General features: G+C 44.0%; 1 protein-coding gene across 2 annotated transcripts in view; it reads left to right on the top strand.

Moving 5' to 3' along the window:
* Positions 1-1,937: 1,937 nt before the first annotated feature.
* The window catches only part of FHL2 (four and a half LIM domains 2), a 57,847-nt gene continuing 45,832 nt past the window's right edge, over positions 1,938-13,952 (top strand). Inside the window, exon 1 of one of the 2 annotated variants that reach the window (XM_032762511.2) lies at positions 1,938-2,045. In XM_032762511.2, the coding sequence (XP_032618402.1) occupies positions 2,043-2,045 (3 nt within the window). In that variant the 5' untranslated portion in view covers positions 1,938-2,042. Of the gene's footprint in view, positions 2,046-13,016; positions 13,177-13,952 lie in introns of those variants that run through there. The other variant, XM_032762514.2, reaches the window with a different exon arrangement.

Genomic DNA, 13,952 nt, shown 5'->3' with positions numbered 1-13,952 from the left:
TATACTTAGAAGAGTGGAAAAACAAGCAACATGGTATCTTCCCAGCAATGTGAAAACCAGAAAGCTATTTGAATAATCTTATCTGTGTGCTTTGCTTTCAGATAACAGGACAGAAGTAGTAGAGGGGTGTCAAAGGTATTTGTTCTAGATGCTACTTTTGTTACTGTTAATTGCTTTCTATTATTGCAGAACTGGAGCTCCTAGGAGCCATTGTGTTATATGTTGTGTTATAGCCATTGTGCTATATGTTAATGTTTTTCAACACTGAATAAGCTGAATAAATCATCATGGTTCTTAAATGAAAGCTAGATCACAGACCTATTTAGAAACTATTAAAAGTTTTTATTTAAAAAAAAAACAAAAACCTTTCCAAGGAGTTATAAGCATGAAAATACATTTGTGGATTAACTGTGGTATAAGAAGTGCAAAGAATAGTTTTATTTCCATAATACTGGAAATGAATGAGGTCTTATAGGCAGCATGACATTTTTGATGATGTACATACCTCTGAACGCCAAAGATAAAAAATGTTGAGCCCTATTCAAAGAAAAACCTCGAAACAGCAAAAATGCCATAAAAATGAAAGACTCTTCTATTTTGCGTGTGAGAAAAGAAAAAAAGCTGGGAATTTTACAAAAAGTTTGAGCCTCATCATAGTAACTTGTGGGAGCTGAGAAGGGATATGTCCTGTGTGTGAAGTTCGTCACGCGTTATGTCTCTTATTTACTGTCAAGGCTGAATCCCAACTCTGTCACTGAGTACAGAAGGTGGGGGGCCTGCAAGGATTCTAAAAATTAATACTTATCACTCCAGGCTTGTATTAAACTCCCAAGGTTACAGCTCTTCTCTGACCTTGGCTTGGTAAATGCTGCTGCCACCACCCAAATGCACAAAAAACCCTTTGGACCCAGGAAGAAACACTTGGGAATTCCTCCCTGTGGGGTACCCTCAAGCCCTTTCATCCACCCCACCCTCTCCAGGGAAGAGCAGAGAAAGAAAACAAAGAAAATTAGCTGTTGCCACCAGCTAATCAAATAGCATATGCACAAACCTCTTAGGACACCAAAAATCCAATCCTGTTCTTAAAAAAGGTAAATTTTATTAAAAATAAAAAAGAAAGAAAATACATTTGGAATTTAGGATTTTGCTAGATTTTAAAAGAGCAATTCCAAAAATTAAGCACCCAAAATAGTTTTCTTGGGTGTTCTGCTTAAAGTTACAAGCAAACAAAAGCATCTGGGGTTAGCACAGAGGAGATCCACAAGCCTTACAAAATAAACAGAAATAAACCTGATCGCATCTAGCTAAACATTCTGATCTACTTACACATTTGGAGTTCAGATAAGTGGTTCTAGACATGATCTGATGATTTATGATCATACCTGGCTTAAAGCTGTCAGCCCAGAGAGAACAATGGAGCGACAAAGGGAAAGCTTTTTTCCCATTTTAAAAAGTTCTGGCCTTCTCATTGGCTCTTTTGGCCAGGTGCCCACTCCTTTTTCTCTACCTGGGGACTTTTTAACCCTTTACAGGTAAAGCAAGCAGCCACCAAGAGGGACTTTATAGCTAATTGGCTGGCTGGGTGTCCCTAAAAGGGAGCTTCCCCCCCCCCCACTTTATTTATCATACTTACATATCTAATTTAGGCTCTCAAGTGAAATTCCACACATTGTGCTAACTGGACTGAAAGGGGCATAGCACTATGAGCACAGGCTGGACCACACTTCTAATAACACTGGAGCAAACCACTGCCAGGGATTGGGTTACCAGTTATGTGGTTGATTGTGTCTCCATGGGGAGCATATAAAACAAAATTGGACATAAAGGCAACAGTTGCTGTTTTCAAACATAACTTTTTAATATTCCCATGCTTTCAAATCACACACGTGTTTGCAGCAAGCAAAACGGAACCACTGCATTTACATTCGGGCTATGGCAGCACGAAGGGGATACTAAGCTTAGAGATTTTATTGTTCTGTTTCATTCTGTGCGGAGATGATACTGTGCTTACATATTCTGTTGAAAAGTTTAGGTGAATATTTATGGTAAGTGAAGTCATCATGACTCCCTTCTGTGCTTTGTAGTTTCTGGTAAAGCATCATTTTGTGAAATCTCTTTGAAGGTAATAAATGTCATATTAACTTTACAACTGAAGATTAATTCTTATCGGATATGTCCCTAGGCAGGATAACAAATTCACTACAGTGCAATATTTGTAAATAGGATGATTGTTGTCTAGGGCAGACAGAACTACTAATTCAAATCTGATAAAGTCGCACAAATATTATGCTGTGGTTAAGGTTGCCTAACACTTTCCATTATAAGACTCTGTTTTATAACAGCCAAAGTTTAACCATTTAGGCTAAAATTCTCTATATGTTGCCTTAAGTGTGTATTGTGCTTTACATGTGTAAAGTAAGACAATTTGGTTTAGAAATTCCTGACCCTTAGTCCTATGCTCATCATACTGAGCTATGCATCCCTCAATTAAATTTACTAGCTGATAAATTGAATATTCTGCTAAGGAGTCCTAAAAGCAGAAAGTTTCTGGTGTGTGCACACTCACGCTCACCAGCAGAATTAGCTACTGAAATATATGCAAATTAATGTAAGCAGGCTGGTGTCTTGCAGCATAGGATTGTAAATGGACCATTTGAATTAACTTTCCCTCTGTGTTTTGGATTCAGTCAGTTACCTGGATACTTTTGCTGTTGCAACCAGCAGATAATTATATCTAAGGATGTTGTTAAATGAAACCTGTTTAGATTAATCAGGATTTAGTCTGGTGGATTATGAGGATGGATTTAGATTTGGATTGAAGAAGTATTACATGATCCAAAAACAGCAACTACACCAGAACAAGCAAGAATTTCAGTCACCACAGCAAAGGTCAGGGCCTGGGGACAGTTGCTGAGCAGTTATGGCATTTGCTGGGCAGATAAATCTAGCAGTGAAGAAGAAATTATGCCTCTCTTTCCATCTTGTTTATGTTCAGAAAATATTTGGCCCCTGGATTCTTGTTTACACAAACTCTGGAGCAGGAAGGGGGCCTAAAGGAGTGGCTCTGAAATCACAGACATTTATTGTTTCATAGAATGGTGCCTCACACTTTCCATACAGCCCCTCTGTTAGATAGAACCCACTTGAAGTGGTGATGGGCTGTAGGGAAAGCAGCACCCGGAGGAGCAGAAAGGGAGCATGAACTAGACCCTTAGAGCCAATGTACAGGCCCAGGCCCTCATATAGAAGGCCCTGAGAGCCATAGGCTTTGGAGGCTGAATCCTGCCTGCCACAGGTTTTCTCATAGGTAGGGTTGCCAACTTTCTAGTTGAGCATAACCGAACACCCTGGCCCCGCCCTTTCCTGAGGCCCCTGCCCGTCCCCTTCCCTCGGTGGCTCACTCTTCCCCACCGTCACTCACTTTCAGTGGGCTGGGGCTGGGGATTGGGGTGCAGGATGGGGTGAGGGCTCTAACTGGGGGTGCGGGTTCTGGGGTGGAGCTTACCTTGGGTGGCTCCTGGTCAGTGGCACAGAGGAGGAGGCTAAGGCAGGCTTCCTGCCTGTCCTGGCACCACGCTGCGTGCACTCTGGAAACTGCCAACAGGTCCAAGTCCTAGATGGGGAGGCCAGGAGGCTCCACGTGCCGCTCTTGCTCACAGGCACTGTTCCCCCTGCTCCCATTGTCTGGGAAACAGCCAATGGGAATGTGGAGCCAGTGCTCAGGGCGGGGGCAGCACATGGAGCCCTGTGCCTCACACACACACACACACCCCATCTAGGAGCCGGACCTGCTGCCTGCTTCCAGGACACAGCTCAGAGCCAGGACAGGTAGGGACTTTTAACAGCCTGGTAGGCGGTGCTGAGCAGAGCCGCCAGGATCTCTTTTCAATCGGGTGTCCGGGTCGAAAAGCGGACACCTGGTCACCCTGCCCATAGATGGGAGTGAGCTGGTCTCACATAGGCCACGTCTACACTACGGGATAATATCGAATTAGCTAAAATCGGTTTTATAAAACTGATATTATAAATGCGATTTCATGCGGCCACACTAGGCACAGTAATTCGGCATTGTGCGTCCATGGTCCGAGGCTAATAACAGTCGATTTCTGAAGCATTTGCATTGTGGGTAGCACTTCCGTAGCTACGCCATAGTTCCCGGCAGTCTCTCCCCCCGCCTCCTTGGAATTTCAGGGTTGAATCATAATCTCGCGGGGGGTTCTGTGGTAAGAGTGTCAGTCATTCCTTCCTCTGGAAAACATCAGCTGACAATCCTTTCGCTGCCGTTTTTCCCTGGATTGCCCCTGGCAGAACGCCATAGCACGGCAACCATGGAGCCCGTTCAGCTTTTTTTTTTTCCGGCACCGTATGTGTGTACTGGATGCCGCGGACAGAGAGGCGATACTCCAGCGCTTACACAGCAGCATTCACTTGCCTTTTGCAATGATAGCAGAGATGGTTACCGGTCGTTCTGTACGTCTACTGCCGGAGAAAAACTGGCAATCGAGATGACGGTTATCTCTCCTCCTCTGACTGTCCGCTGCTATCATGAGTGCCCTGCTGAAATCGGCGGGGGCGCAACGCACAAAGCAAAATTGGGATTGACTCACTTGGGACTGAGTCAATCCCTCCCTTATGGTTTCTTAAAATAGAGTCAGTCCTGCTAGAAATGGGCAAGTGTATTAGAGCGACCCAGTGTATCAGAGCACAGCTGCTCCGTGTCAGTATTCACAGGGGGTGCCCCTGCAACAACCCACCCGTTGCTCCCCTCCCCCAACCTTCTGGGATACCTGTGGCAGTGTCCTGCCCATTTGTTCTCATGAAGTAATAAAGAATGCAGGAATAAGAAACACTTGAGTGGTTAGTGACATAAAATGAGGGGGGAGGCAGCTCTCCCGGCGCGATGATAGTCCAGGCAGGACATGTAAGCGGTGTGTGGGGAGAGGAGCCAGCATGCTGCTGCTTGACAGTCAGGCAGTACAGAATCTTTTCTTTACAACAGGAAAGGGAGGGGGCTGAAGCCCCCAGTTCTATGATGAAGAGCTGGTTATTTAGCCGTTCTGTCCTTATCTACTGGGAGTAACCAAGCAATGGTTGCGCCTCGATGTCAACATGTTAGATATTCATGAGGACGGGTTACTAGTCCTATTGCACCGTGTACCACCGGGGAGCGGGGAGAGGGAGAGGAGCTAGATACTGCTCTTCACTGCTGCAGCATCGCGTCTACCAGCAGCATTCAGTACATACTAGTAGGTGACATTGAAAGTAGTCAAGAAATGATTTTTTCCCTTTTCTTTCACGTGTGGGGGTGGGGGGGGGAAGAACTGAGGAGCTGTTTCCCTGAACCACGCCAGACACTGTGTGTTGAACCTACAGACATTGGGAGCTCAGCCAAGAATGCAGAATACTTTTCAGAGACTGGCTGTGGACTGTGGGATAGCTGGAGTCCTTCAGTACCAGCCCTCCATCCATGAGCGTCCATTTGAGTCTCTGGCTTCCCGTTATGGCTTGTCATGCAGCGCTGTGTATCTGGAGATTTTTTTTTCAAAGCTTTGGCATTTCGTGTTCTTGTAACGGAGCTCTGATACAACAGATTTGTCTCCCCATACAGCGATCAGATCTAGTATCCTCCCGTACTGTCCATGCTGGAGCTCTTTTGGATTTGAGACTGCCATCGCCACCCGTGCTGATCAAGAATGCTGCCACGCTGGGCAACAGGAATGTAATTCAAAATTTTTCGCGGGGCTTTTTCTGTTTACCTGCGCGCTGCATCCGAGTTTCAGATTGCTGTCCAGAGCGGGTCAGTGCGTGCACTGTGTGGATCCGCCCGGACGGCCAATTTAACGTCCGATTTCCGTCCACACTAACCGTAATCCGATATGTTACTGTGGGATACCGCCCGGAGGCCAATAACGTTGATTTCCGTCCACACTAACCGTAATCCGATATGTTAATATCGAATTTAGCGCTACTCCTCTCGTCGGGGTAGAGTACAGAAATCGATTTAAAGAGCCCTTTATATCGATATAAAGGGCGTTGTAATGTGGACAGGTACAGTGTTAAATCGATTTAAACGCGTAGTGTAGACCAGGCCATAGATGCAGTTTTACTTAAGCTGATATTTGTAACATAGGAAAAGGCCACAAGAAAATCAAGGGGTGTGGCAGTCAGTCTTTGTTAACATTCTGACTCCAGCTGCAGGGAGCTGTTTGTGATGTTTCTAATGCAGATTTTTTTATCTGAAATTGAAATACTGATAGCAAAGCACAGTGAAATGATTACAAAAGATAAGAACAAACCAACAAGGGAAAACGCTGAGGGCTTTCTAACACATCTGAATCCCTAGTTTGCCTCAGAAAATTCTAATCCCATCTTTCTGGTGTACATGTAACTGGATGAAAAATGTTCAGAATATATTGATTGCTAGTGAAATCTCCATAGCTTCCCTCCTCATGATTAGCTCTGCCATCAAGTCCCGAACAGTCCATATCGCATGTACACTGCCTATCTTTAAATCCGCAAAATTAGATTAAGGGCTCAGCAACATCACGATGCAGTTTTTAATCCTCTGTGCTACCTACTCTGAAGGCAAATGTCAGGGCAGTGAGGTCAAATTCCCATGAATGTCTTTCAGAAAAGCTCTTCCTTTGGGAAATGCAGTATCAATGCAGTTTAATGTGACTTTGTTTGTTAAAGCTGCTTATTTCAGATTTATGCTGTGTTGTAGCCATGTCGATCCCAGGATATTAGACAGACAAGGTGGGTGCATTAATATCTTTCATTGGACTAACAGAGCGAGACAAGCTTACAGAGCTGACCTTATTTCAGATTTACATTCTTCCTATATGCCTCAGCTCTATAGGTTTCCACGACTTCCACAAAATGAGGGCCTGCTTCTACTGAAGACAGTGACAAAACTTCCAGTTCTCTTTAATAGATGCGCAGTAGGGCGTTGAGATTTAAGATGAGGTTAGACTGCACAGGTCCACTGTTTGCAGCAGCGTTACTATGCTTTAAGTTGCAATTTGTTTCTTTATTTAAACAGCAGAGAAATTCTAATACTAACAACTGCTGTTTCCTTGACACATGATAGATAGTTAACATGCATATTTGAGTTTGTTTTCCTGTAGTGCTTGTCTCCTAAAAATATACATTCAGATACATCTGCTATATCATTAACTGTGATCAGTTTGCGCTAAAACTCAGGCAAAGTAGATCATGAGTCCGAGGCTTTGTCTACACTGCCACTTTACAACGCTGCAACTTTCTCACTCAGGGATATGAAAAAACACCCCCATGAGTGCTGCAAGTTTCAGTGCTGTGAAGTGTCAGTGTAGAAAGTGCACCAGCGCTGGTAGCTACTCACCTCGTGGAGGTGGGTTTTTTTTACAGCGCTGGGAGAGCGCTGGTGCAGCGACTACATAGCCACGTTAAAGTGCTGCTGCAGCAGAGCTTTAACATTGCTATGAAGATATGCTCTGAGCCTCCTCCCATTCCTATTCAGTGAAGTCACTCCATTTTTATCAGCATCAATGAGAGGAGAATCAGGCCCAGAGCCTTGAGGTTATATAGATATTTTAACACTCTGTCAAACTCCTCCTTTTTTCCTCCAGTATTCTCTAATGATTCATAATGTAATACAGTAGCTCCTCTCTTAATGTTGTAGTTATGTTTCTGAAAAATGTGACTTTAAGTGAAACAATGTTAAGCGAAGCCAATTTCCTCATAAGACTTAATGTAAATGAGGGGGTTAGGGTCCAGAGAATTTTTTTTCACCAAACAAAAGACTATACTCTCTCTCTCTATATATATATATACACACACAGAGAGAGAGAGAGAGAGTATAAGTTTTAAACAAACAATCTAATACTGGTACACAGTGATGATGATTGTGAAGCTTGGTTGAGGTGGAGGAGTCAAAGAGTGGGATATTTCCCAGGAAATGCCTTACTGCTAAATGATGAACTAGCAATTGGTGGAGCCCTCAAGGGTTAACTCTCACACGCTACAAGGCAGCAGGAATGGAGAGAGGGGAGACAGCATCGCACACAGAAACAGAGACATACACCGTGTGTGTGAGAGAGATGCACATTTCTCCTTTAAGTATACTTTCTTGTTAATTAGATCAGCTTGCTGAGACCGCAGCTGCTGCCAACAAGCTCCCTCCATCCTGAGGCCTGTCCTGTTTCCCCCCTGCTCTATCGAGATGGGGTAAGTGGGGTGCAGGAGCAGGGGGGGAGAGGGACACCCTGACCTTAGCACCCTTCTTCCTTCCCTCCCCCCCACACAGCAAGCAGGAGTCTTGGGGAGCAGCTCCAAGGCAGAGGGCAGGAGCAGCCCATGGCAGTGGAGGGAGGGACAGCTAAACTGCTGGCAATTGATAGCCTGCTGGGCAGCTGCTGCACAGGGAACTTAGGGAGCGGGGAGCTAATAGGGGGGCCTCTGGCCCACCCTGGTTCCAAGCCCCCACCAGCTAGCTGCAATGGGCTGCTCTTCCTGCAAGCAGTGGACAAAGCAGGCGGCTGCCAAACGACATTAGAAGGGAGCATTGCACAACCTTAAATGAGCATGTTCCCTAATTGATCAGCAATGTAACAACGTTAACTGGGACGACTTTAAGTGAGGAGTTACTGTACCCCAAAATGAAGCAGAAACAGTTTAAACCAGGGGTGTGGCGTGCCAACCACAAAATTCCAGTTGGAAAAATACTTCGACAGGTTAGTAAAATATATTTTCCCCCAGTTATTACTAATAGTCATGACAAAAGATGGGTGAGTTACATTTTTTACAGAGACTGGTATGTTTGTATTGTAATTTTACCATCGCACCTTAGGTCCTGTTTGTGATATCAGATGAACTGGGTCAGGAGACCAAATTACAGCATGCTTGTTGCCAGCATGGTTCCATCCCTGTAGTGTACCTGGGACCTAAGTGTGCCCTGTAAATCATGCTAAAGCCTGGGAATTTAACATGATTCAGGGGCATCATGAAAACACACTGAAAGATGAAACTGTGTTGGGGAAAACCAGAGACAGAATGGATGAGGTAATATCTTTTATGAACAAGCTTCTGTTGGAGAGAGAGAGAGAAGCTTTTGAGCTTACACAGAGCTCTTCTTCAGGTCTAATATCCTGGGCCCAACATGGCTATAACAACACTGCATACATGTTTCATCCAGCTTATTTTTATAGTGTAGCTGGGACCTTTGAATAACTAAAACAAAAAATTGGCTAATGTGAAAGGTTGAGGCTTTCCAGAGCTGTCCAAAAACATGTCCTAACTGCTGCATTCTTGATGCTTATACAGCTTTTCATAACTGTTTTATTGTTCTGGGAAATGAGAAAGGACTGTTTACACAGTAGCTACAGTAACATGTGGCACAAGGCTGCTAACTCTGTGACGAAGAATGTTTTCATTAGGAAACCATGGGATAGTTCTCCCATCCCTAATCTAAGTTTTCAGATCATGCTCCTTGTCATGATGCCTGAAAGTAGGGGATGTATATGGACAACTCCTAGGAAACAGAGCTGTGTGAAAGTTCCGGCAAACTTTATTCATGTGACAATTTGCATTGCTTGGCATGCTAGAGAATATTTTGTTTTGAGCTCTTGTGTTAGAATGAACCCCAAAATACCAAGCTCTGAGTGGCTTGGGGTCAAAACCATACTGCCTAGCATAGTTCCATCCAAACCTTAACTTGCTCCCATTTGCTCAAAACTCAGTTTAGGTTCAACTTTTCAGAAAACCTGGCATGTGGTTTGTGATATTATCAAATCCCCAAACTGGTTTCTTTTGGGGGGATGTGTTACAGGGTGACTCCTCCTAGAGCAGCCTCTTGTGGCAGTCAATGGCAGAACAGGTGCATCTACTTCAGTTTCCCTCCTTCACAGGCCCCAGTAACTGCATGCAAGCTCTCGTGCCTCAGGAATTCCCCTCCTTTTGGGCCAATTTATTTCACTAACAAAAGCCCCAGATCAGACTCTATTTATCACACCCAGTGCCTGTAGTTCTGGAAGTCCCATGACAGCTAGTTCCTTGATGCCCACGTGCCACATACTGGTGTCTCGTGCCACATCTGGGCTCCTCTTTGGTCCTCTTCTGTCCTTCTGCCAGGACAGCCACCCCAACCCCAAGTGAAACCCTGCTCTTCCCAGCTGGAACCTCCACCCTTCTCTGCTGAGAGTGCCTCCTTCCCAGGAGACCATCCATCACTCCCCTCCTGTTCCATTAACCTTTTTCTCAGATGGACCAACAGACAGTCCTTTCCACTGCTCCCTGGCTCCACCCAGGTCCGGCATGGAGACTTCAGCAGACAAGCCCTTTACTGCTCCCTCTGCCTTCAGCCCTCTGCTTTGGCTTTGAAGTCAGCAGGCAACTCGCTCTGCTGTCTTCTGCCCTCATCAGCTGTCAGGCCCTGGATCTCTGGCTTGTGGAGGTCAGCAGGCAATCCCTCTTATTGTTCTCCTGTCTTCCCCCACACTTACAGCTTCCTTCAGGACTGCCTACAGTCTTCTGGTCTCTGGCAGCTCTCACATGCTGATCTCGCCTCTCAACGGCTCATGTGCCCTCCTTTAAGACCAATTCGGGTCAGTTTACTAGTCCGGGACACTGGCCTCTTCCCTCTTAAAGGGCCAATGTCATCCTGTGACTGGAAGTTATGGTGAGATTTCAAAATCAGTCTTAATATGGGAAGCTAACTTCAGGGCCAACTCCAGTTTTTTTGCTGCCCCAAGCAACGAAGCCAAAAAAAAAAAAAAAAGAGAAAGCCACGATCAGCAGTCCTTCGGTGGCAGCTCTACCACAGCCGCTTCATCGCAGCCACTTCATTCTCTCCGAGAAGTACTAAGGGACCCGCTGCCAAACTGCCACTGAAGACTCGGACATGCTGCCTCTTTCCTTTGTCCGTCCCTGCTTCCTTTGCTGGTGCCTGGAGCTGGCCCTGGCTAACTTTAACTTTGGTCTCAAAATGTAGTTGTAAATGGGGAATCGTCATCAAGCGGGTGTGTTTCCAGTGGGGTTCCAGAGGTTCTTGGCCCTATGCTATTTAACATTATTATCAATGGTCTGAAGAAAACATAAAATCATCACTGATAAAATTTGCAGATGACACAAAAATTGGGAGAGTGGTAAATCACAACGAGAACAGATCACTGATTCAGAATAATTTGGATCGCTTGGTAAACTGGGTGCAAGCAAACAATATGTGTTTTAATACTGCTAAATGTAAACATATATAACTAAGAACCAATAATGTAGGCCATACTTATGGGATGAGGGACTCTATCCTGGGAAGCAGTGACTCTGAAAAAGATTTGCGGAGGTGGATAATCAGCTGAACAGGAGCTGCCAGTGTGACTCTGTGGCCAAAAGAGCTAATGTGATCCTAGGATGCATAAACAGGACAATCTTGTATAGGAGTAGAGAGGTTATTTTACTTCTGTATTTGGAAACTGCTGCTTGAATATTGTGCCCACTTCTGGTGCCCACAACTCAAGAAGGATGTTGATTAATTGGAAGGGGTTAAAGGACAAGTCACAAGAATGATTAAAGGATTAGAAAACATGTGATAGACTCAAGAAGCTCCATCTTTTTAGCTTAACAAAGAGAAGGTTACTTGATTACAGTCTGTAAGTACCTACATGGGGAACAGATATTGAATAATGCACTTTTTAATTTAGCAGAGAAAGGTATAACGTGATCCAATGGCTGGAAGTTGAAGCTAGACAAATTCAGACTTGAACTGAGGCATACATTTTTAATGGCGAGAGTAATTAATCTTCGGAACAATTTACTAAGAGTTGTGGTAGATTTTCCATCACTGATAATTTTTAAATCAAGATCGGATGTATTTTTCCTAAAAGCTCTGCATTAGACTAGATTAGATGATCACAATGATCCCTTCTGGCCTTGGAATCTATGAACTCTGGGGCAACTGTCCTATCATCACAGTGATGTAGGTATGTTGCTTTGGCAACGGGATGGGCTGTAGTGCCCGGCTGCCCTGAGAACTGAATGGGCAGATCCCGGCACCTGTACAGAGCCCTACTGAAGTCAACGAAGCTCTGAACAGGCTCAGGCCCATATAGTTCTCAGCACATGACTAAGGCCTAGCTAATGGTTACCATCTCTAATCTCTGTGATTATACAATAGGTCTTTAGTTCCCTAAATGCATGATATTTCTTTAAACTGATGTAACAACTTCATTAGAAAGGAAGGATAATCCAGTGGTTAGGGAGCTAGCTGGGATTTGGTTCAGTTCTGGCACAGACTTACTGTGTGACCTTGAGCAAGTCACTTACGGCTTGTTTATACAGAGAGTTGTTAGTACCTGGCAAGCTAAGATATAAATCTACAGTGCACGGTGTACTAGCCTGCTGCATACTAACTGTCCATGTCGATCCTAATTCCTGATCACTGTGTGCTTAGAGCTGCTGTGCACTATGGACTTTAGTGCATAAGAGTGGGGGCCACACAGCCAGTTAGTTCACAGCAGGCTAGTGGGCTGTAGATTTAAACCCCAGCTGCCTGCATGCTTGATCTCAGTTTCCCATTTGTAAAGTGGGACTTGTAACAGTTTCCTAGCTACAGAGGCATTATGAAGGTAAATCTATTATAGACTGTGAGGTGCTCAGATTCTATGGCAGTGTAAGTAATCTCTACCCTAGCTAGATTACTTAAGGGAACTGAGATTCTGTTATATTCATAGATTAATAGAAACTTCCTAAGTGTCTAAGATTTCATGTGATAAATAAAACTTACTTGAAAATGAGGCTTTTTTCTTGTTCAGTTACTTATAATAAAATACTAATAGTTAAGTAGTGCTATATCCTGAGGATCTCAAAGCACTTTACACAGATGGGTAAGTATATATAAAGCTCAGCTGTCCCCAAATTAAACAGAACAAAGGGTTGGGGGCTGCTAAGACCAAGGCAGTTCCTTTCCATTACAGCTCTTGTGCTACTGTAATTACGCTGCCTTAAAAGGCTAGCTGCAGGAGGTGTTGTGGTTCTTATCTCCTGTAGATAGTGTATTTATAGCTCATTTAGCTAACAAACGCCTGACTGTCTAATTACTAAATACATAGTTTGAGTAATCCAATGCACCAGTAAGCCGCTGCACTAGTTCCTGTACTCTCATTCTCAGACTAGACAGCAGAAGCATCACCAGGTTGCAGCAAGGTAAGAGCAAATAACAGTTTGTTTACTGTCATTCCTCCTCGCCCCCAGAGGGGAAGTAGATTGTCAGCATTCTATGTATAGATTGTGAGCTAGATGCTTCCCTCTTACAGGGAGTGGATATTGAGTAGCCTGTTTGTTTCTTGCTGTCTAACAATGTACATGTACCATTTTCATTTCTCTGAGTTGTCAGCCTGCTGGTGGGAGCCAGGTGCTAAATAACAGCTGCTTTTTACATTTCAGCACTAATAATATAGCGTCATGTTTTCATGTTGTGAAAGAATACACCCATCTGTAAGTATAGCCACTTTTCTGCACTGGAATAGGAAATGGAATGACTTTAGGCAGAAAGCTCTTGATACATTTTTCTCTGTCAGCATCTTCTCCTTTACTGATGAATATTTGGAAACTGGATACAAAATCCAAAGAAGGACCATATCGCTGTTCAGCTTTTTCTCCCTGACACCATTTCCTAATGGCCTGGGGCAAATGACAGATGATGCTGATTACATGTTTAAACAATTACTTATGGATTATGGCAACTGTGCAAAAGAAGAAATTGAAAAACACTCCTGTGTTACTCAGTGTCAAGCAGGAATTCTTCATAACTAATGAGTGAAATAGCATTAGCAATACCTGCCAAACACCAGTTATCAATTTAATGTTACATTCAATTAGCTTTATCCTGATCTCATGAGAGTGCTAATTTTCAAGTGAAGTCTATACACGGAAACCTCTTTGGAAAAATAAGATTGTGTGTATTTTCATTTACATACTCA

Source organism: Chelonoidis abingdonii, chromosome 1 (genome assembly GCF_003597395.2).
Source record: "Chelonoidis abingdonii isolate Lonesome George chromosome 1, CheloAbing_2.0, whole genome shotgun sequence".
In the NCBI taxonomy this organism is placed as follows: domain Eukaryota; kingdom Metazoa; phylum Chordata; order Testudines; family Testudinidae; genus Chelonoidis; species Chelonoidis abingdonii.
Note: the sequence above shows the minus strand (reverse complement) of the source record. Positions and strands in the feature narration are given on the sequence as shown.